The 21,423-nt window shown below is 38.8% G+C and overlaps 1 protein-coding gene across 9 annotated transcripts in view; it reads right to left on the reverse strand.

Annotated features, from left to right (window-relative positions):
- eif4g3a (eukaryotic translation initiation factor 4 gamma, 3a) overlaps positions 1-21,423 on the reverse strand; it is a 79,158-nt gene that overhangs the window by 24,528 nt on the left and 33,207 nt on the right. For 6 of the 9 annotated variants that reach the window (XR_006106939.1, XM_042509292.1, XM_042509276.1 and 3 more), the window contains 7 exons: positions 16,961-17,140; positions 15,240-15,351; positions 14,901-15,061; positions 12,446-12,580; positions 8,110-8,278; positions 5,156-5,935; positions 2,373-2,461 (listed from right to left, as the gene is read on the reverse strand). Coding sequence is in view for 8 of the 9 variants with exons in the window: in XM_042509292.1 (XP_042365226.1) it covers positions 2,373-2,461; positions 5,156-5,935; positions 8,110-8,278; positions 12,446-12,580; positions 14,901-15,061; positions 15,240-15,351; positions 16,961-17,140 (1,626 nt within the window). In the remaining variant the exon portion in view is untranslated. The remainder of the gene's footprint in view (positions 1-2,372; positions 2,462-5,155; positions 5,936-8,109; positions 8,279-12,445; positions 12,581-14,900; positions 15,062-15,239; positions 15,352-16,960; positions 17,141-21,423) is intronic. The other 3 variants (XM_042509306.1, XM_042509268.1, XM_042509260.1) reach the window with 2 other exon arrangements.

Here is a 21,423-nt window from a genome sequence, read left to right on the forward strand (position 1 = left end):
TGAAAAAGTATCAGTGTCTGCAATTTTGTGTTTTTCACTGCTGTGTTGGCCAGGTCTCCCTTGAAAAAGAAATTCTTAATCTCAATGGGACCAACCTGATACAATAAAGGTTAAATAAATAAATAAATAAATAAATAAGCACATTGTAGTGTAAACGGTAGTGTGTTCTGATCCAATATGTTTACAGAACATATATTTACAACTTTTTTTTAAATCCTTATTTTATTGTTTTTTCTTCAATTATTTGTTTTATTTACACCCCCCTCCTCTGTTAATTATTTCTATTTCATTTTTATTTGTTTATCTTTTTATTTTTTTCCACGTTCCATGCTTAAAAGGAAAGGTCTTTGTGTTCATTTAGTTGCGTATGTTCACATAAACCAATAAAAAGAGAATTACAAAGAAACTGGCAGCATTACAATTTCCCTGCATTACGTTTGTAATTATCCGTTATAGAGCTGTAAGGTCATCTGCAGACAGGGCGAGATGGATGAAAATGCAAAGAAAGGGTGAAACTGCAGAAGTGGGAAATTAGGGAGAAATGAATAAAAACAGAGTGAAGAGCGGGGACTCAGACGAATGAGAGATGATGAAATGCAGAGAGAGCAGACTGGGTCAGGTACGAACAAAAGACAGAAAAGGGGAAAAACAGGAGCTAAATGGGCTTGTCCCAGAGGGCAGTACCACTGGTGGCATGCAGAGAAAAACCCTGTGCCTGTATGATTTTATCTGCACCCTCACTGTCATTACCCGAAAATATTCAGCCCCTCTAGGTTTTTGCAGCTACAACAATTAAAGCATATTCAATCAACCGCTGTGAGTTCAGTGGGACCTTGCAATATTGTCCAATTACTGCAACTTTTCCAAAATTTGACCAATCGTCTGAGTTTTCTGTGAGTTTCACTGATCATAGCAGCCCCCTGTGTAACGTCACCAAACTCATTCCTTCTGTTCCTGAAGACATGTGCGAAACAAACGTCTCACATTTACAAAGAAATGACAGCTAAAGACCGTGCAGGGCCATTCCCTGATGTTCTGCAGGAAAGTGGAAGTAAACTGTTTTGCAGCACTGTGGAGGAACACTAACGACATCAACGGACAAACACTTTTCTCCTGTAAAACACACCCAGAGAGTGACTGGAATAGGTGGACTAAAGACGAGAAAAATCACCACAGAAGAGGCGGTTACATCCAAATCTATTGCACGTGATGCAAAAACCAAGGCGCGCTACATAAAATATGGGTTGTTAGTGGTGACGTTAGAGTAGATAAATCAAATTCAGAACAGTGTGGCTTTCTCACTGGAACAAGCCACCTTCAGTTTTTTTTTTTTATAATTACAATTTGCAAATTTCACTTGCTTCCAAAATTTGATTGCAAAAAAAATCTGCCTAAAAACTAGCCGCAACAATCCAAAAAAACCCAAAACAAAACAAAAAAACTTGCAACCCCATTCACGCACAGTTAAAGTAAGGATTATCGCTGTCATTTTTAAAGATTTTTTGTAATTCATGTTCTATATGCTCTCCTGGTCAGGACACTCCTGTAAGTGATTTTCCATCTCAGGAGACACTATAGTTGATTTGTCTTCAAAAGTAAATTGCAGCTTAGCCTGTGGTTACTGAAGTTTGTCTCCAGAGAGAAACAACTGTGTCAACGAGGTAATTCTTTGTGTGAAGCCAGCTTCACCGTACAGCGAAATTTCTTCAATATAAAATAACTTTTTTACACACACTGAGTCTGAATTGAGAAAATGAATTGAAGAAACTTTTTTTGTGCTCTGAGATGATTAAATGTGGGTGGGTGTATTCATTTCTTTGTAATCTGTGTAATATGTATGTCTGCATAGAATTTCTTCCTCACTCACAGTGTTTGTTCAATATCGCCCAAACGATGCCATTAAAAGTCTGTGACACCCGTTTATGTGGCGGTGTGAAAATTCTCCAGCAGCGACAAGTCAGGAACAAAACAATAAAGGAGAGGAAATGAGAGCGGGAAAGAGCTGATTTTACATACAGCGGGCTGGCTGAGCAATGAAGATGATGGATAACTCCGCGCTGTCGCTGTCGAACGATAACAACACCCCAAAGTCATTTATGTCTGCTTCCCCCACCACACATGTGGAAACATTTTCCACTTGAACTATTGCCCACATTGTGCCTTTTCTCTTCCTCTCTCACCCTTTCTGTACCGATCCTTAGAGTGTTTGTAGGCAATTTAAAAACTCACAAATGAGACACCAAACATTTAAAAAGAGGTCACAAAGTGTAAGCAAATGACCTAAATTTAGGCAAATTTCACTAAACAGTAAGTCTGGACTTTGTCTTGTTTCCTCGTCCTGTGCAGTGAGCGCTTTGGGCCTCTTTTCTTACCTCGTCCTCCTTCTGAGGTGCGTCTCCAGCAGAGATCCCTTCATTTGGTTTCCTCCAGGTCTTTGGTATAGCAGAAGCAGTCTGATTTACTGCAGGGAAACACAAATACATCAGCCACAGCCAGTCATCAAACAACACAAACACAATGGATTTAAAAGTAAAGTTTGTGGTTAAATGATGGGCAACAGAAACATTTATGGCCTGGAAAATCCTTTAGTCCACATTTAAGTGATAAAAGCTAAAAATGACAGGAAATTGGAAGGTGCTATGATATCTATACAAAGTCCTAATGTGTTAAACTTCACCAATCTCTAACCAAACTAAAACAAACAGTATTAGCAAATACAACTGGACAGAGCAAAAAAGAAGAGGCATAAACAGAAAAAAGGTAAGTTTTCCATAACCATTTAGACAGTTATTATGTTTTACAGAGATTCCTTAATTTAAAAGTCCACTTTTATACCTATATGCTTTTTCTGTTTCTACAAATTCCTCACGTGTGCACTTTTTTTTATTATCAGAAATTGATCTTGCTAAAATTTAAACATAATAAAATGATAAAAATAAATAAGTTAAGATTTTAAAGGGCGAGAAGACGTGAAGAAGGTGAAAGGTCCATCATGTCCTGACTGGACCTGAAAGATCAGTGTCAGACCCAATAAATGCAGGTTTTATTTGAACTTGATCCGTTCTTTTAAGCGTGTGAACTCCCCAATCTCTTATTTATGTCCGCCGTCACACAGTCGTAAACGGAGAGCATGGTTTGCGGCAGGTGTTCAGGTTTTATCGTAATGCTGCTACTCCAATAAGTAAAAACTGATTTTTTTTTTCATGTTCATCTTAAGTTGCGACATCATTTTAGGCGGAACTGAAATTTTTGTTGTTCATTTACTAAAATGTGATAATGAGCAGAATTGTGACAGATTTTTATTTGCTGTAACTGGGGATATTAAAATTCAGCTATAATACTACTTTGAAGTGGAGCTGTGATTATATTATTAATAGTGTTTTGTAGTTTTATTACAATGATACACTAAGAGGGTTTGAGTGCAATTTGTGAAGACACATTTTAGTTTATTTACTTTTTTTATTTTGCTGGAAAAATAAATACTGCGCTAAGTGGAACTGTGATCAGAGCAGTATAACAATAATCTTACTTTGTTGACTTTGTTATTTTGTAATAAATAAATAAAAGAAAAAAAACTTGGGAACATTTGGATGCAGACGTTTTTTCTTGTATTGCATTGCAGAATTCTGATTGATTACATAACTTGAAAGTACTTGAAGTGTGCACTGTACAGCTGTAATTACGAGTATCATGGACATCCCTATATATGATACTGCTCTCTCATTCTGTAGGGAGACCAACATGAACAACACTGAGCTAAAATCGTTTGCTGAATCTGACGCTGAATGGAAAAGGAAACAAATACCTCAATAAACATGCTTTATAGCCTCCAGTGTGCTCCGTACAGACGCTGCTGAGACTTTGCAGTTCTACCCGTCTGTCAGGTGTCGCTCCGCCGCAGACTCTGAGCTCATTAACGACTTACTGTGACATGTGAGTGACCCTTGGTGCATTCAGTCGCTCACAACTAAGAGGAGCACTTTCACAAAACAAACAAATGTTGTTCACCAAAATACTCTCACTTGTAGGCCATTATTTGGTTTCGTAAATGTCTTATAATTTCCAGGTTTTTCAAAAAGCATGACACCCAAGGCCTGAAAAGCCCAGGCGAGTAAAATTTAAGCGCAGGATTTTTCTGAAGCGTTTCATTCACATCAATAAATATTTTCTTCATTTATTTAATTTATTTCTAATGTCGGTTAAACGATTATTCTGAGCTTTCATACCACAAATCAAGGAATCGACCGCTTGCATTGTGTGGACTGACAATGGCAGAGTGGTTGAGTTTCTCAGCTCCCTGTATTATATAAAAAATGAATAGAAAAGTATTATTATATGGCCATGGTAGAGCTTTATCTCCAGTGAGGGACTGTTATTGTTTTTAATTTGCATCAATGCCAGTAAGTATAGTTTGATATTGTCCGATATTTGTTTTTTGCTAATATCCAATATAGCGATATATAACAACTCATTTGGCTGATAACTTCTATTGCTATATCCAGTTTTTAAAAGTTATGCAACTTTCTTACCCAAATGCTCTGACTGAATATACCTCTTTATCTGTGTCTTCAGTTTTTTTTAATGTATTTCCATTTATTTATTTATTTAATCTGTTTGTTTAATCTTTATCCTTTATCTTTCTTACATACTTGTATGATACTTTTATATATTGTAGATATGTTGTTCTGTTGCATCATTTACCTGATATTTTGTACGTGTTAAAAAGTTTTTAAAAAAAGGCTTGTCATATAAGCAATAAATCAGCACGTTGGCCAATGCTGATATTTCATATGGAAGCCAATATCTGCCGATACCAATGACTTGCCACTAAAACTGTGCATCCCTACTGAGAGTTTATTCAATTTGTTCTTGGGGTGGGTCAACAACGTCAGCAAAGTTTAATTATAGATTGTCTGTCATATGTGCTATATGACCATTTATGAAAAAACTCTTTTGAATGATAGAGCCGCTTAATTTTTCCATTTTGGCCATTAAAAAGTATAGTGTGCTCATAAAACAACCTCTCAATTTAGGCTGAACTGTCACCAAAAAAAAAAAAAAAACTGACATAAAAGTCATTGCCCCTTTGTCACAGGAACAAATGATTGAGGCTTCAATAAATTTTACAGTGCTTGAGGTGCATGAGACACAGTACCTGTAGTGGGACTCTTCCTGGTGAGTGCTTGATGCTGGGACTCTGTTTTGCTGTCAGTAATGCCTCCATGTGCCTCTGTGCCCACTCTGGGGACGAGGTCTTTAGTGTCTAAGGACTTGCTCGGCTCGTCGGCCTCTGTCGTGGCCTGCACCAGAGGCGGAAGGCCGAGGGGGAGCGTAACTGGCAAAGCTGGTGCGGGGCTTGAGGTCAGGGTCACTGGCACCACAGCCACAGGTGCCATAGGGGCGAGAGCAGCAGCAACGGGCAACTCTGGCCGCACGTCAGAGGGCAAAGTTTCAGAGCAGGAGACGTCTCTATAAGCAGGAGCGGAGGCCTGGGGCTGGAGTGCAGCTGAGGACAGAACAGAAGGCTCATGAGCCGGGACGTCCAGCTCGATTCCAGAGTCCGCAAGGCCGTTCAAGGCCTTGGGAGCCGGTGCTGGCGAGGCAGCCAGAGTCCGTGGGGCGTCTGAGAGAGGCTTGTCTGTGTTGGGAGTCTGAGGTGGTGCCAAAGCGGGTTTGTGCTCCCCGACTGAGGAGCAGGGAGGAGAAGCTGAAGCAGTGGACTCCCTGGCGGAGGGGCGTTCATTGTTGTTGGCCACAGAGAATGGGAGAGTGACGGAGGCGGTCATGGAGGCGGAAAAGGGAAGCTCAGGTTCGACAGTAGAAGAGGGCTCAGTTGCAGGAGCTTTGGCCTCAAGTCTCTCCACGGGGGCTTCAGGCTGCACGAGCCCAGGCGAGGAAGACTTCTGGACAACTGGCTCCAGTTTTGGCGTATCATCTGGAAGAAGATGAGTTCAGATAAACGTTTAATTTAATCACCAAAGGAAATATTTGCATTGTATGTAATAGTGTGGTGCAGGAATGTGTCCTAAAACCAAGGAATTAGCTTGCATTTTGGCACTCTTGATTCCCTCATCTCAAAGTTAGTGGCATTTTGGTTAAATATCTGAAATAAGGTAATACACGCTGAAGAGATTTTCACATTTCTTCTACTACATAAAATATGTCAGTAAATACCACCCTTGTGAATTTATATGCTTCTGCTAACAAGTGGTTAAATGAAACTACACGGTTCCTACAGATAAGGTTATATTTAAGGCTTTTTAATTCAACTCTGAATGAAATTTAAGAGCAATTTTACAATAACAAACATTTAAGAAAAAACAACAACATGCACCCAATTACGTAGGGTTTGGAACAATTTTGGCCAGATTTTTGGTACATAAACAACTTTTGTGGTCAAGTTATAAAGTTTAATGACCTACTTAAAATGCCCCAAAAATTCAAACCTTCTAAAGTGGAACACATGGAAAACGTATAAAAGTATGCACTTGGGTTGCCTTGAAAAAAAATTATAATAATAATAATAATTTGTCATTTGACTACATGTGGCACATGTGTCGTTGGTTCCTCTATTCTTATCTCAAAATGCATTCTGGCAATTATTTAAAAGTTAAATGCTACCAACTATTGTGAGAAATGTCAGAATTTTTATTTAACCATATTGTTAGCAAACGCGGAGAGAGACGATGTGTCTGCACTCGGGAGGTCAGGTAAACGGAAAACCAGTAGCTGAGGCTGATCAATCGGAGCACCCTTACTGGGCAACGTGTGTGAAAATGGACTCCATAAAACCTGGCAACCCTATTTAAAACATGTTTATCTTTCCTATGTGACTTGAATTCATTAGCTATCATTGTAATTAGTTATTAATTTAATTATCAGTTTGTATAATTCTTATCTATAAAACTTTTTTTCCCCTTTGTCCTGGCATGCATGTGCGTGAACCAGACTGAATGTGGGTGGGTGGGGTAAAGGATTTGACCTTTGAGGGTTAAAAAGGACAAAGAACTGGTGTCACTGGGGTCTATGGCAATGCAGAACACCGTTAACACTACTGCCAATTGTGTATGTTATCAATGTCTGTGCAAAAAACAAACAGAGAATTAGGGAAAAAAGCAAAGATGGACATTAGGTTCATGACTGAGATAGCTCCAGGCTAATGTTTAAACCTGCAGACTGAAACTCACTAATAAACTTCTAAACAAACACAGAACTGGTTCAAAAGCATATGCTAAGAAATGCTGGTCAGAAATGTTCCAGCTAATTAACTGGAAAAGTAGGGAGCCCTGCTGACAAGACACTGATTTGTGAGTGAAATGAAAGTGAAAGTATTTGATGTGCAGCGTGTTCTGGGAAAAAGAAAAAGAAAACATAAGCGGCAGAATGCTGCACAGGAGGGGGACAATAAAAACAAAGATGACATCAGAGGCAACGACACAGCAGTAAAACAGATTCAGATTTCTTGAAGGTCTAACGTTAGTTTTTTTTTTTTTTTTTTTTTTTTTACAATTTGAGCATAAAAGTATGGCTAACCCTTTGTAACCTGGACTGACATCACTTTTCTTGTGCTGTATTCAGAAATATTTCACAAGTATTTAAACTTTTGAACCCTGAACAAATTACTGCAATTTATTTCAATAACAAGGGGGAAAAAGGCAATGAGGAAAATGGCAAGAAATGTCCTGCACACTGCAAGAAATTTGTAGAATTAGAATATTATTTTCTTTAAAGCTACACAAGAACTATATTTCTGATGATCCTGACTATATATTTAAAATTATTTTACTAATTTAGAATTGTTAAGCATTTCTTTTCCAGGTCATTTTCCTGTTTGCTTATTGTTGTTGTTGTTCTACTTTTCCAAATGCTTTTGTTTGGGGTTTTTTTGTGCTTATTTTAGGGTAAATTTCCTTTCTTTTCTTCTTTTTTTTAAACATTTCTTGCTAATGTTTGGGTCATTTCTTCTGAAGTTGCTCATTGCCTTCTTCCCATGTTTTTGAAAGAAATCAAGCAAATGTCCCCTGGATTCAAAGGGTTAAAACAGCACTATTGAACTTGTTAGAGGTTGTGGAGTATTTTAAATAGAAAGAGCGGGGTGTTGATGCAGACCTGGCCCTGGTTTGGTGTCTGAAGCCCCAGTGGTCGACGGCTGCTGTAGCTGTTGGGGCTGCGGTGGCTGAGGGGGCTCCAACGTGTAGCCTCCAGGATGGGCCTGCTGCGGCTGAGGAGGCTGCGACTGCTGCTGCTGCTCTGGAGTCTGGCTGCTGCTCAGCTGCTGCTGCGATTTGAGGTAGAAAATGTGAGGATAATGAGGGTGCGGCCATAAAAACTAGCAACACAGAAAACCAGAAGAGACGGGCACAGAGATGTAGGCAAGCACGCACATAAACAAATAAACAAACAAGCCCAAATGCAGGATTAAGCAAGAAAATAAGGAGTCCAAATGGGGTGTGGTTAGGTTGAGAGAACAGCGATGGAGGACGAGACAGAAAATGAAGATCAATGTGGGAGGAATGGCAGGAGGAGGGAATGGCTCAGAACAATGAGAGGAAAAGATACAGAGAGAAATAAATCAAAAGGGGCACAAAGAGACAGAGAAAGAGAGGAAAGACTGTTAACATCCACAGAAGGACACAGGGAGGAAGAAATCACAGTGTCCTTCTTCAGAATCCAGAAAAGCGATTTTATTTGGGCTTCATTTATTAAAATGTGCCAGTGGCGTTTGTACAATGTTTTTCCATGCCAGAGCCCTGATGGTTCCCATTCTACACATCTAATTAGAGGCTGCAATGTAGATTTTCAAAAGAGCAGACTGGATGGATAACATAATCTGAGTGGATTCTGTAGAAGGAGCAGGAGAATACAGACAGTACATGTGCAGTCTATTGTAATAGATAGTGAGTGAACAGAAACAGTGATAGAGAAGAAGCAGGTGTCAGATAAAAACGGCTGTTAACAGGATCACAGTGAATTTATTCAGAGAAAATCACGTGTAAAGTAGTTTCAACAGGTCATGGCCTCAGCTGCATGTGTGATATCGAGTGGTGAGATCGAGAGGCGCGGCATCTTATTTCAGCAGCAGCATTATGATGTGAGCACAAGCAATAGCCGCATGTCAGCACAGTTTGAAATTGGGTCACGGTTCCATTCTGACATAATTGCAAGTGACTTGTGAATAGGGATGGGGATCGTTAGTTTTTATTAATGTTGATAATGATACCATTAGTGACTCCTTTATCATCTGAGTCTTTACCGGTACTCCTAGTTACTATTCTATTATTTGGTGGAAAAACGAGGCCATTATACGTTTTTAACAGAACGTAACAGGAAAGTGTTTGATGTGTTTGGCCGTGCAGGTTGTGTTCCCCCCCTTGTAAAAAATTATATCACAAAATAAATTGTATTTTGCTTCCTCCTCATCTTTTGTTGTAGCAAATGCAGCCAAGTTAAGATTTCTTCACATGTTCAACCATCCTTGCAAATTACTGATCACCAGATTTGCTCCCCGCTTGGTTTAATATCTGTGGGCTGCCAGTTCTAGCTCAACTGTATTAAAAAACTTGACTGGACCATCGATGTACGCGGACCAGTGATTGGATTTAAATGACGTGACTCAACTCAGGATGTAATGTTATGTTACAGGAAGCATGAGACTTAACAGCAGTATCAATAAGCTCAAACATTATTGATTTTTGGGTTTTGAAAAGTGGAACCGGGTCCTCAATAGAACTGGGTCGATCCCGATCCCTACTTATGAATGTGACAATTTGTAAAAAAAAAAACACTTGTAATATGTTTTATTTCTTGGAGTTCTGAGCCAACTTGGTGTTTGCATTTTGTGAAATAAAACTGAAGATATGGTATTTTATTTAATGTATGGACCTTGAACTGATGACCAAAGAGAAATCTGGACCCCGTAACTGGACCAGTTGGGAACCACTGATCTAAAACACATCATGCTATAACTTTTTCGCCACTTAAAACAAAAGGAAACCTTGCATGGTTCTCTTTTTCCATGATGATTGTTACCAGCCACATCGGTTACTTATGTATGTGATGTAGTTTGGTGGCGTGTGCTATGCGAAGTCGTATGTGTTTGTTTGTGTGTAGAAAAGTATCGTAACGGGCAGGAGGTTATATGGAGAAGCTCACTTGACTCAGAATTATGTCAGTCGAATCAGATTTGGCTGTTCAACATGAATATTTGACGATTCATGTTTTTTTTCTTACCCCATATCAAGTTTTTAAGTCTGAATGGGCTCAATGGGATGTTCAGACAGCATCCATGGAATCTAGTAATCAAGCTTATTATGCTATCGACTAATTAGAAATGTGCACCTTCATTTTATGACAATACATGATTTAAAATAAAAGCCAAGCTCGCCACCTCCCTGCCGCTCCCTGCATGTCTACAACTCTCTGTGCCAAAGAGTAGCATGAAAGTCAAGAGCACTCACTCCACAGCAAAATCTGGAGGCCAAAACTACAAGAACTACACTGCACAGAACACTATCTAATAAGAAAAAGAAAAAAGACTGCTCCACTTCGAGTTATCTCAGTCGACTCAGGGGTCTCCAACAGACTATTTGAATCTCCGATTTTCATAGAGCAGCCCTAAATTGCAGATCTGAATTGGCAGCTGTGCTTCCTATCTCAGATCGCCTCCACACCTTGTGCTTTGGTCCTCCTCACTGTGTCTCATCTACATCATTGTGCTCACTGCGCCCTGGGAGGACGCCATGAAGGAGGCCTACAAATGCAAGAGCACGCCTAGGCATGCCAAGCTGGCAGCCGACTTTGAGCAACATGACTGGAAAGTGAAGGTTTGCCCATTTGAAGTTGGCTGCAGAGGTTTCATGGGCAAATTAACTACCAGTACAGGGGGATTTGATGCTATCCCTTTTTTATATTTTATCAATAAACTTAAATAAACATAAATAAGAAGGCAACACAAAGTGTCAAGATAAGCTCTGGCTCTAGTATAACGACTGTAAAAAAAGGGCTGTGTTCTGTTGAAGAGAGGAAGCATCTGTTTAATGCAACATATCACAACATCACCTGACCATTCTTCACCGCTGAGCCAGGCTAGAGCTAACTGAGTTAGCCTAAGAAACAAGAGGTCTGCCAGCGACCGTTCAGAGCGGAGAGGCTGGAGAGGTAATATTTACACTAACGTTAATCTGCAGAAGTTTGTGTGATGAACGACCAATGTACTGAAAGCCTAGTTGTCAACCACAACCTGAAAATGAGCAAGAAACAGGAGGGGAGCACCATACGGGCGCCCCCTTACTGTAGGGTAAGCAACATGCATACCTTGTATTTTCAAGGACTTTACTCAAAGCAATTTTGCTAATTGTAATAATAAAAATAATAATGAACCCATGGTGCTTATTCTATGATAATGCACTATTTTCAGGCTTTAAAAAGTTCCAATTCAGAGGAAGTTTCAGAGCGAAAGCGTTAACAAATCGGGGTAATGCCGGCTTATTAAGTTCAGTCATGTTAAGTTTTAGCTGGGTTTTAAGGGTGAAGAAACTCTAAAGTAAATAAACCATGTCAGGATAGAAATCATGAATGCCAGGAAGTAAGGAGAAGAAGAGCACGCAGGGGTTAAGATGGTGAGTCACACTAAAAAAAAAAAAAAAAAAAAGATTTCTGATCCAGAGATTTAAATTTTAAAGGACTGTTTTTTGTTTTTTTTTTAAAAAAAGGTCTGTTTTCAAGATATTCCAGTACTTGATGTTTTTTCCACAAAATTCAAGTACTCCAAGCACTTCAAGGACAACCTGAATGGATTAATGTTCCTCTGCTCCCCCTCAGAATAGTCGTCAGAGTAAAAAGTAATTTTTCAGCCTTTATTATTTTTATTTTCTGAGCAGATGCATTCCCCTACAAAAACCACACCAATAATTCTTATCTCGGTGACTATCACAAAAATAAATAAATAAATAAATGAATAAATAAATGCATTGCAATGTCAGTTTTTTTCACAATACCGTGCAGCCCTAATGCGATATTAATGACATGACAATTTTGCGGTATTTTTCTTTAGGCCTTTTGATGTAAATAGTACCAGGAACATATGACTGAGAAATCCAAAGACTGCTCATGTAGCTGAAGAACATAGACACTCAACCACATGCATACAACTCATAACAATAAGCTATTTAGATGTTGTGTGGAAGTCCTGAGGCATGTTCTGGACAGAAAGCCATCATGAATTACTTATGAGAGGACAAGATGGCCGAATAAATTACCAAAGACACAGAGGCCGCGTCCTGTCCGACGCACACGTGGTGGAGAGCAAACAGTATTAGAGCGCAGAGCTCACGCTGCAACATGAGACGTCTCTCCTCTCCTCAGCTTAAGCTCCGGTCTATAATCAGCTGCTCTTAATGCCACCACAACTGTAACTACTGTAGGTGAGTGTGTCAGAGGAGCTTACCTGCGGGGGTGTAGGGGTAGAGGAGGGGCGGCCGACAGGAGGCGTTGAATTCCTGCTCCCTGAACCCCCTGCCATGATCTCCTCTGTGATATCCCTGCCACCCTGATTGGGGTCACGGATACGGATCTGGGAGGACAATGGCACAAAAAAACAGACCTCACTAAAGCGCCCGAGTCTCAGAGCAACCCTGCCTCAGCCATATTTCATCCATGCATTGTTTTCATCAGCAGCTATACACACAGGCAGGTCTAAATTAGGAATAGATACAGTTGGTATTTATGGGAGCACCAACAAAACGGCACTGTGAGGAGGAAAACGTAGCATTTGCTGCCATGCTGAAGCGTTGCTGTGTGGCTTTCTGCACATCAAATAAACTTTAAAAGCCAGACTTTAAGGGCACATTTTCAACCTAGCCCCTATTGTCCCGTGTTTTTGTGACTAGATGACGAAGGGGAACAACAGTTTTTGAAACTTGTCCAGAATTGAGCGAGAGGGCTGTTGTAGACAGCAAAACAACAGGCTGTGATGTAACCACTTGGGGCAGGTTTGAACTGTCCATTCACGTCCACGAAAAGTGCTTGTTTTTGTCACTTGCAGGCTCAGAGTGTTATTTTATGTGTCTGACAACTTATGTAAAGGATCTCTACTGAGATAGACCTTTTTGTTAAAGAGTAAGATGCTTCTTGTTTAACCAGAAACAGCCCCACTGTTAAACCCACAAGACACCATTTAAGTAAACAGTGGGCAGCGTTAAAAACAAGTGTAAACAACCACCAAGACACGCTGTGATCCGATCCCTCCTACCACTTGTCCAGGTGGCCTGGGACGTGTTATGACCACATATCTTTTGTGGTGTCAACACTTATGCTTCCTGATGCGTCCCCAACAAGGACTATGTCATCAGTGCAGGATCTGGTGGTTGTCTTGGTGACAGCATGCTGATGACTTGTCCATTTTTCTAAGAATTGGAGGAAGTGTTGCCTGATTGTCCATCATTTTGCCTTTGAGACGTGTTTAATTCTGCTGACAGCGATATCACCAGCTGTATCGACACAAACGCTAACGTGACAAGCAAGCATGCTAATGAGAGTGTGTAAGTAATAACTGTGCGGCAGACCCTGTGATCTTTTAGTGCAAGTGACGTGCAGTAACCAAATCTGAAGGAGAGTGGTCAGCTGGAGATGCACGATAGACAGAGGTGTGAACGGCCATGTGGCTCAGCTGTCCACTTGTGTTTGCATCACAGATACACATGTTCAAACCAGCTTTAAACAAGTACATAAGGTCATGTAGTTCTTTAAAAGGTTACATTTCTTGACTTTATCTGAAGATTTTAAATCATACGCTGATAGTGACAGCCCATTAATTCCCAAACTCAACACAGTCTTTTTTTAAATAATAAAAACAGAACAGATTGTCCATATGTGAAGTCACGGTGAGATGGCAATGAGATGTCAATATGACACGTCTTCTTGATGTGTCATATTTTTATTACTAGAAGAAAATAGACTTTGTATAAGATTCAAAAATGTCAGAAGCTTGTAAATTATCAAATATATTCTCCATGTCTTTGGGGGCTTTGAGTAAATAATGTGTGAAAGTGTGCAGATTATAGTCATTACACACTCTCAAAATCATTTAAAGATTAAACTCATAATATTCCATCAAAATAATTACAAAATAATTTCAGATTTTATGGTCAACAACAAATAGATTTCCAAGAGGGGCAAATTGAATCGGTTCTTCTCAACCAGGGTTCCTATACCGTAAGGCGAGTTAGACTTTTTGAGACTTTTTATTGTCATTCAAAGTAAAATTAACATCAATTTCACAATAACCAAAACTGGGGAGAAATAACATAACTCACATCAATAACTCATTAGGTACAATTTTTTCCCAAATGTTTACTACAACATAAAACATTAGTTTCTGGTCAAAAAGTTATGTGATCTACTTCAAATGTTGAAAAAATGTAAAACTTTTTAGAGAGGAACACCCAGAAAACAAATAACATATTATGTTGTTAATGCATACATTTGGTTTGCCTTGAAAAAGTTAGCTAATTTCTATTTAATCAGAAGTGGTAAATGTTTATGAGTGTTGTTGGTTACTCTATCCTGATCTGCCTCTGATCTGATCTCTGGAAGATTATTTAAAAATTAGATATTACCAATTATTTTGAGATTTCTCAATGCAATGTCAGAAGAATTAAAAGATACACAAAATACGATTTTAAGACTTATAAAGATTGATTTAGGACATTTTAATAGCAATTAAGGCCTTGTTTTTAGATCAATTAATTCTATGCCTTTAAAGACTTTTTAAGGATTTTAAGATCAACTGGAATAACTGAGCAAAGTCCACCTGCTGATGAAGATTACAAGATTGTATGATGTGAATCAAAAGCTACTATTACCGCAGGACACAAAGACAAAGGAACTACTAAGATACTCACTGTTTTCTTCTCACGCTTGGCTGGTGGAGGTTGCTGTGGTGTAGGCACTATGATGGGGGGTGAGGGGGGATACACAGTCTGTCCTGGATAGTAGGGTGGACCAGCTGTGGGGACGGGAGCAGGAACAGAGGGTGAGACAGGCGGATGGTACCTGAGGGGATCTGAATGCATTTGAGAGAAAGAAAAAACAAAAGAGAGGAAAACGGATATTAGTACAACACTGTTATGTTACTGTGTTTTGGGGGCACATAAGGTTGTGTGTATTTGTGGTAAATTCAGATTTTAAATGTGATATGAGGATAAGGCTTGATGTGTGTCTGTGTTGGATTAATGACTCACGATATGGGGCAGGGTACTCCCCTGGCCCTGGACCAGGATAGAAGGTGCCAGACCCTGGAGGCTGTACTGAATACTGCTGAGGAGGTCCCACGTAGGGCGTACTGTGGCGATACTGCAAGGAAAGAGGACAGAGAGAGACAGCTTAACACAGCATCAAATACTGCAGGAACTTCATTTTAAAAACAGCACTCTTTAGCAATCCAAGAAGTCATTTTTTTTAACTTCATGATTTTATTTGAGGGATAATGAGCGTCCTCCTATGAGATTTTGGATAAGCTCTCTTTCAGATTCTGCCTAGACCAGTGTTACAAACTGTGTTTGTAGTATCCAGTCAAATCTAACCAGTGGCTGCAACCAGGGAGTATTTTCTCTGAAATCATTTGAGACAAAAACAAAGTAATTGCAGACCCAGATACTCCTCAGAGCATTAATATAGAAAACAGGCAATAATGTTATGGCGTTATGCATTCTGGGTATTCTTTAGGGAACGCCTCTTCAAAGGAGACAGAAATCTGGTACGGTAGACAGCGGTACGCACCTGAAACTTGGTATAGCAAACGCATTAAAGTAGTCCCAGAGCCAGTGGAGCTTAAGAGGGAAGCAAAGGACTGCTGCTTCGAAAAATTAAAGGAATTAAACAGCCTCGATCCTTATGAACACAAGGACTGGTCGGGCTATTTTAACAAGCTGCCAAATGTACCTTTGCGCTTCTGAAATAAACATATATAATTTGGTTATTCAATGCCCGACACTCCTGGGGCGCAGAGCATACTCTGGGCACAGACTGAGCAGCAGAATGCCAGATACAGTTATAATGTAGTGTTCATCATTTTTTCCAAACTACATGTAACCACCTGCACTCCCAAACCATACATCCCCCGATCCAGTGCGGTCTAAAAGTTTGTTTCCACTTGTCTATGCAGCAGCTGCTCCTCTGTCTAGTCCACTGACCTGATCAGCTGCGACTGATCCAACAGCTGACAGACTGATCCATTCTGCGACTTAACATCAACCAACTGCTGATGAGGAAAAAGGAGAAAAAAAATGCCTGCACTGTGCTCATGGGCCCGTAGGAAACTCCAGATTAAGAGATGGGTGGATTATCATAAAAGAAACCCCAGAAAGAATAAAAGAATTTCCTTAAATGTTATTCCTTTACTCAGTTCAGGTGCCAGCTGCAGCCACAGAATATTTTCAAAGTACACATTCAATACAATAAAAATGATCAAAACCACTAAAACAAATGTAGAATTATACATTTTTTTTCTTAATTTTTATCAAAGACACAGTGTAATCCTAATGTTCATAATTTGTGTTTTAATTTTGAACTTTTTGAATTTTTAAGAACAGTACCTTTAGAAATCTTATGCATATACATTAGGGATAACAATTAACTGATTGATTCATCAGTCCTTAAGAATTTAATCGAACGTTAGATGTGAAACTTAATCGATTAATCAATAGGTTATGAAATGCTGCCAAAATATATGCATTATGTTGCTGTGAGCTTTGACTGAGGATAAACACATTTGGTATTGTTTTAAATAAGATAACTTATTTTTTTTAAATAGCGATTAATTGATTAAAACATCGTTGATTTTACAGATTAATCGATTAAGGAAAGTGATTACAGTTTGCAAACCCAACACACAGACCTACAGCTGGAACTGAGGAACAGACTAAATGTCATTTTAGGACCCAGTTCAGTGCATGTGTGTCACCTGTGGGATGTAGTACTGTGCCGCCTGCGGGGAGGGGAAAGGCATGGGCGCCATGGTCATCATGATTGGTTGGTTAGTGGGGTAGACAGCCGCAGTGGGAGTCTGTGAGCCAGGCCGTATGGAGGGTGTGTTTGTGGGGATGGTGGGCCTCGCAGTCTGCATCTGAGTCCTCTGGAAAAACTGGAAGCAACATGTGAGGGAAACACAGAGAAACAACAAAGGACACTAAGTACCATCCCAGAGGCAGCAGTCTGATTTCCACATGCTACCATGCCACTATTTATCTGAAATAGTACACTAAAAAGATTTTTTTTCAGATTATGGTTGCAATGGTATGAGATTTTCATGGTACGACAACCATCTTAGAAAATAACCCGGTTTCAAGGTATCAGGGTATGACAGAATTATTAATATTGTCAGTAACAATGATCCTTAAAGGGTTTATTACAATAACTTAAACTTGAAACAATGTTTTGTGGAATTATGCACAAAAACTCTGTTTTGCAAATAATCAAAACAAAAGCGAGATTCTCCGTCCAAATGCATGGTTTTCAACGCAATTGATAAGCAAATGGTATGACAACTGTGAATTTAACCCTTTGACACCTGAGAAAATTGACTTCATTTCTTTTCAAAACATGGTAAGAAAACGCAGTGAGCAACTTAAGAAAAAAGCAAAAAAAAAAAAAAAAAAGGTCCAGTACCTAAAAATTAGATACCCCCAACCAAAAATAGATAAATAAATAAAACAAAATAATAATAATAACTAGAAAGAAAATGCTTAAAAATGATTATTATATTAACTTGGATATTTTTCCCTTGGCTTTTTAAAAAATAATTTTCCAAATCTACTAATTTTTTGCAATTTCCTGAACATTCCTTGCAAAGTTGTTAATTGCTTTTTCCCATGTATTAATATGAAAGGAAACCAATTTGCCCATGGTGTGAAGGTTTAAATACTTGTGAAGGAAGATGTGAAGAAGATTAATACCACGGTATACCCTGAAACCAGTATATCCCTGCAATCCTATTTCAGATGTCTCCACCATTTGGTCTACACGTTTCTCACAGTGAGACAGTCCTGGTTTTTATCAACAGCTTTAAAAAAGGAAGGAGAAAAAAAGAAGAAACCCAGCACCACGACTTTCCCTGAACTCCCATTCAGACTGAGGAATGAAAGGCAGACATGCACACTTTTATACTCGTGTTTGATGCCTGTATAATCAACCCCTAATCTGCTGCATAAATTAATTAAACTAAACATCACTAAAGTTTGGATTATATATTTTAACTGGTAAGCAATATTATGAATAAGATAAATGACATCTACAAAAAAAGGGCGCACCACTCTCTGTTTTGGCTCTTTTTTACTAAATAGTTCCTCTAACAATCATTTAATCAACTTAACAGAAGCTTTAAAAGCTTCATTAATTCATATTGAAAGAAAAGAAAATAGTTAAAGGAAGCACATAACCATAAATTAGTGAACTGCAGAGTGAACCTTTTCAATTCCTCTAGATATTAAAAAAAAACACCTTGTGTTCATAATGAATGTTATTATAATTCTAGGTTATTATTATTATTATTATTATAATTATGAAGGTGGGAGGAGGCAGACATACAAATGATTGAAGTGGTGGTTAGGTTTGGAAAAGTCAAGCTGCACAGCATCTGTGATGTCCTTAAGAGACCTTTCGAGGTTTCTCAGCCTGATTATTGAATTAATGATTACATGAATTAAAAAAATACATTTTCCCAGTATTAATCCTGTGTCCCTATGTTAACTCATCATTTATCTTTTGTTGAGTGCCAAATATGTATCAAATATATCAGTATCAGAGTATTTTTACACTTGAAATTCCCTGTCTTTTCTCCTTCTGTTAAACCAGGTGACATGGTTTCAAATGTCTGATGACTCATTCTGCAGTCAGGGGCGTTAGCAAAAGTAAAATCCGATCCAAACAAATGAGACTTTGGACAACTAGCTAGCCAGACCGTTAATGTAAAACTACACTCACATTTAGGAGTTGTAGTCGTAGAGTCATATGGACAGGGACAAAAAGAGATGTCTGTTTGGACATCAGTGGACAAAAGTTAATTTTGGTTTTTTTTTCAGTTCAAAAATAATGTGGCTGAGGTCTAATCAGGGTTTCTGCATCTTTAGGAATGTTGGATTTGAGACTTTTTAAGACTTTTTAAATGCCACTTAGAATGAAATTTAAGACCAATTTTACAACAACCAAAATTGACAATCAATAGATCAGGGACAGTTTTCCCTGAAAATTTATTGTGACATAAAAAAATATGTTTTTTGGTGACGTTCAAGAGAGGAGAATTTGTCGATTTTAAATGTTTATAATAAAATAATAATAATAATAATAATAATAATAAAAGTTACCAGTTACTTTTTGATTTTACAATGCTACGTTACAAAAAAAAAATCATAAAATCCCATTTCAATGTGTGAGCATTTTTCAGACTTTAGAATATTTATTTAAGACAAGGCCTTATTTTTAGTTAAATTCAATGCTTTTTAAGACTTTTAAGGATTTGCGGAAACCCTGTGTAATGCTGCATTCACATGAAATTAGGCAGATGGAATAAAGGCAGATGGCAGATTGGAATAAAATACAGAAATATTATATTTGGTGTTTATTATTTTATGTAATTTTTCTAGTAATGTCCAGTCATTGTCCAGATCTGTTGTAGTTATTGTGATATTTGCCTTGTTTGATCTCGTCCACTAATGCCGTCTACTGTCTCTGACTCTGTGCGATTGCAGCAAAATTCAATTATCCTTCTGATCTAACTGTGAGGGAGGTTAATGTGGAGCCAACAGTCCACTGTAGCTCTGTATCATGTAACTCTAATCCCACCCACTTTTTAGTGGTCCTGTCAAATGCAAAGGATTTAATTTAAATTCCTCTTGTGGCTGTGCTCTGCTCAAATTACACTGTTTCGCTGGGAAATACGTCACAGTTTATGAATATAACGCCATGATGGAGCCGCATTAACTGCAGAATGATTTCGACTTGTAAACAGCTGGTTTTGAGACATTTCCTTTCCCCAAATAAAACGTGATGCCACTTGCTACAGACATTCATGGGTGCAGATACACTAAAATTTAAAGGTCTGGTGTGTAACATTTAGTGGTGGCAAGGTTACAGAATACAACCAACTGAAACCTCCCGTGTGTAAAGTGTATAGGAGAAGAATATGGGGGCCGACAGGTGAACACAAATGGTTTGTCGAAAGCCAGTGTTTGATTTGTCCATTCTGGGCTACTGTAGAAACAACATAGCGTGAAAGAGGACTTACTCTGTATGTAGATATAAAGGGCTCATTCTGAGGTAACGAAAACACAGTTCTTCACTACAGATGATTATAAACTAATTAAAACATAGTTATAAAGATTATATTCTACTTAAGCCAATATATCCTAATAAATCCTACACACTGGATCTTTGAGGTCTCAGGGATATCCCACATCTTTACAAACACACTGGTTGTTTAAGGTAGTGTTTTGGGGTCACTGGGTTCTTAAATGTTTTTCTTCCTATATCTGGATAAGAAACAAAGGACTTTGGAGCGCTTTGTAGAGCAAAGCAGGCCAGAGTTTACTGGCAGAGACAAGGCTGATCACTGTTACCTGCAGAAAACCTAAAGGGAAACAGCCAAAGTGTAAATTTCATTTCTTGTGGGTTTTTTTTTCTTCCTATTTTTAAAACTTTTTTTTGTTTGGCCGGTCTGTTTGCACTATAGACAAGCTGCACCAGACTTCACAGCTATAGAAAATAAAATGGACAGCTGAATAGCTTCAAATACCTCTTTTTGTGCCCAAGCAGCTTGGCCAACCTTGCAATTGTACTGAATGTGTCACACACGACACGACTCTCTTCATCAGGCAGCATATGGCCTTTTTCTTGTGTTTCACACAGAACAGAAAACGTAAAAAATATACACGTAGTGACTGCAGCTACAATGACTTCTAACCGATCATGTCGCAATCAGTTAAAGTTTAATATTGGACTGGCTTTGTGTTTGAATGGGCCTGAAGAAAGACCACGACCAACAGCTGTGACTGACATCCAAACAACTGGGGCTCACGCTGGGAATACCCGACCACAGTCACATTGTGCTCCAGTGAAGGAGAGCAGAATAAACAATGTTGTAAAGCTGTCTAAAAATACCCGGGAGGGAAATCACCTTTAACATAATAAATCAGGTTCAATGGCTTTATTGTAAATAGCCCCGTGGAAATCTGGGAAAGGACCAGGAAACTGTTCATTAGCAGCTATCTGAAGACAGTCTCGGTAAAATCGCTGGCAAAGCAAGAAATATGAGTCGACAGACAAAACAACTTTTCAACACTGTCAACAAAAAAAAGTGCTTTGTAAGGCTTTAAACAATCACTGAAACAATAAATGTGCTCTCCAGCAACGCTGAAACCAAACGTCCAGTGG

Source organism: Plectropomus leopardus, chromosome 2 (assembly GCF_008729295.1).
Source record: "Plectropomus leopardus isolate mb chromosome 2, YSFRI_Pleo_2.0, whole genome shotgun sequence".
Classification (NCBI taxonomy): domain Eukaryota; kingdom Metazoa; phylum Chordata; class Actinopteri; order Perciformes; family Serranidae; genus Plectropomus; species Plectropomus leopardus.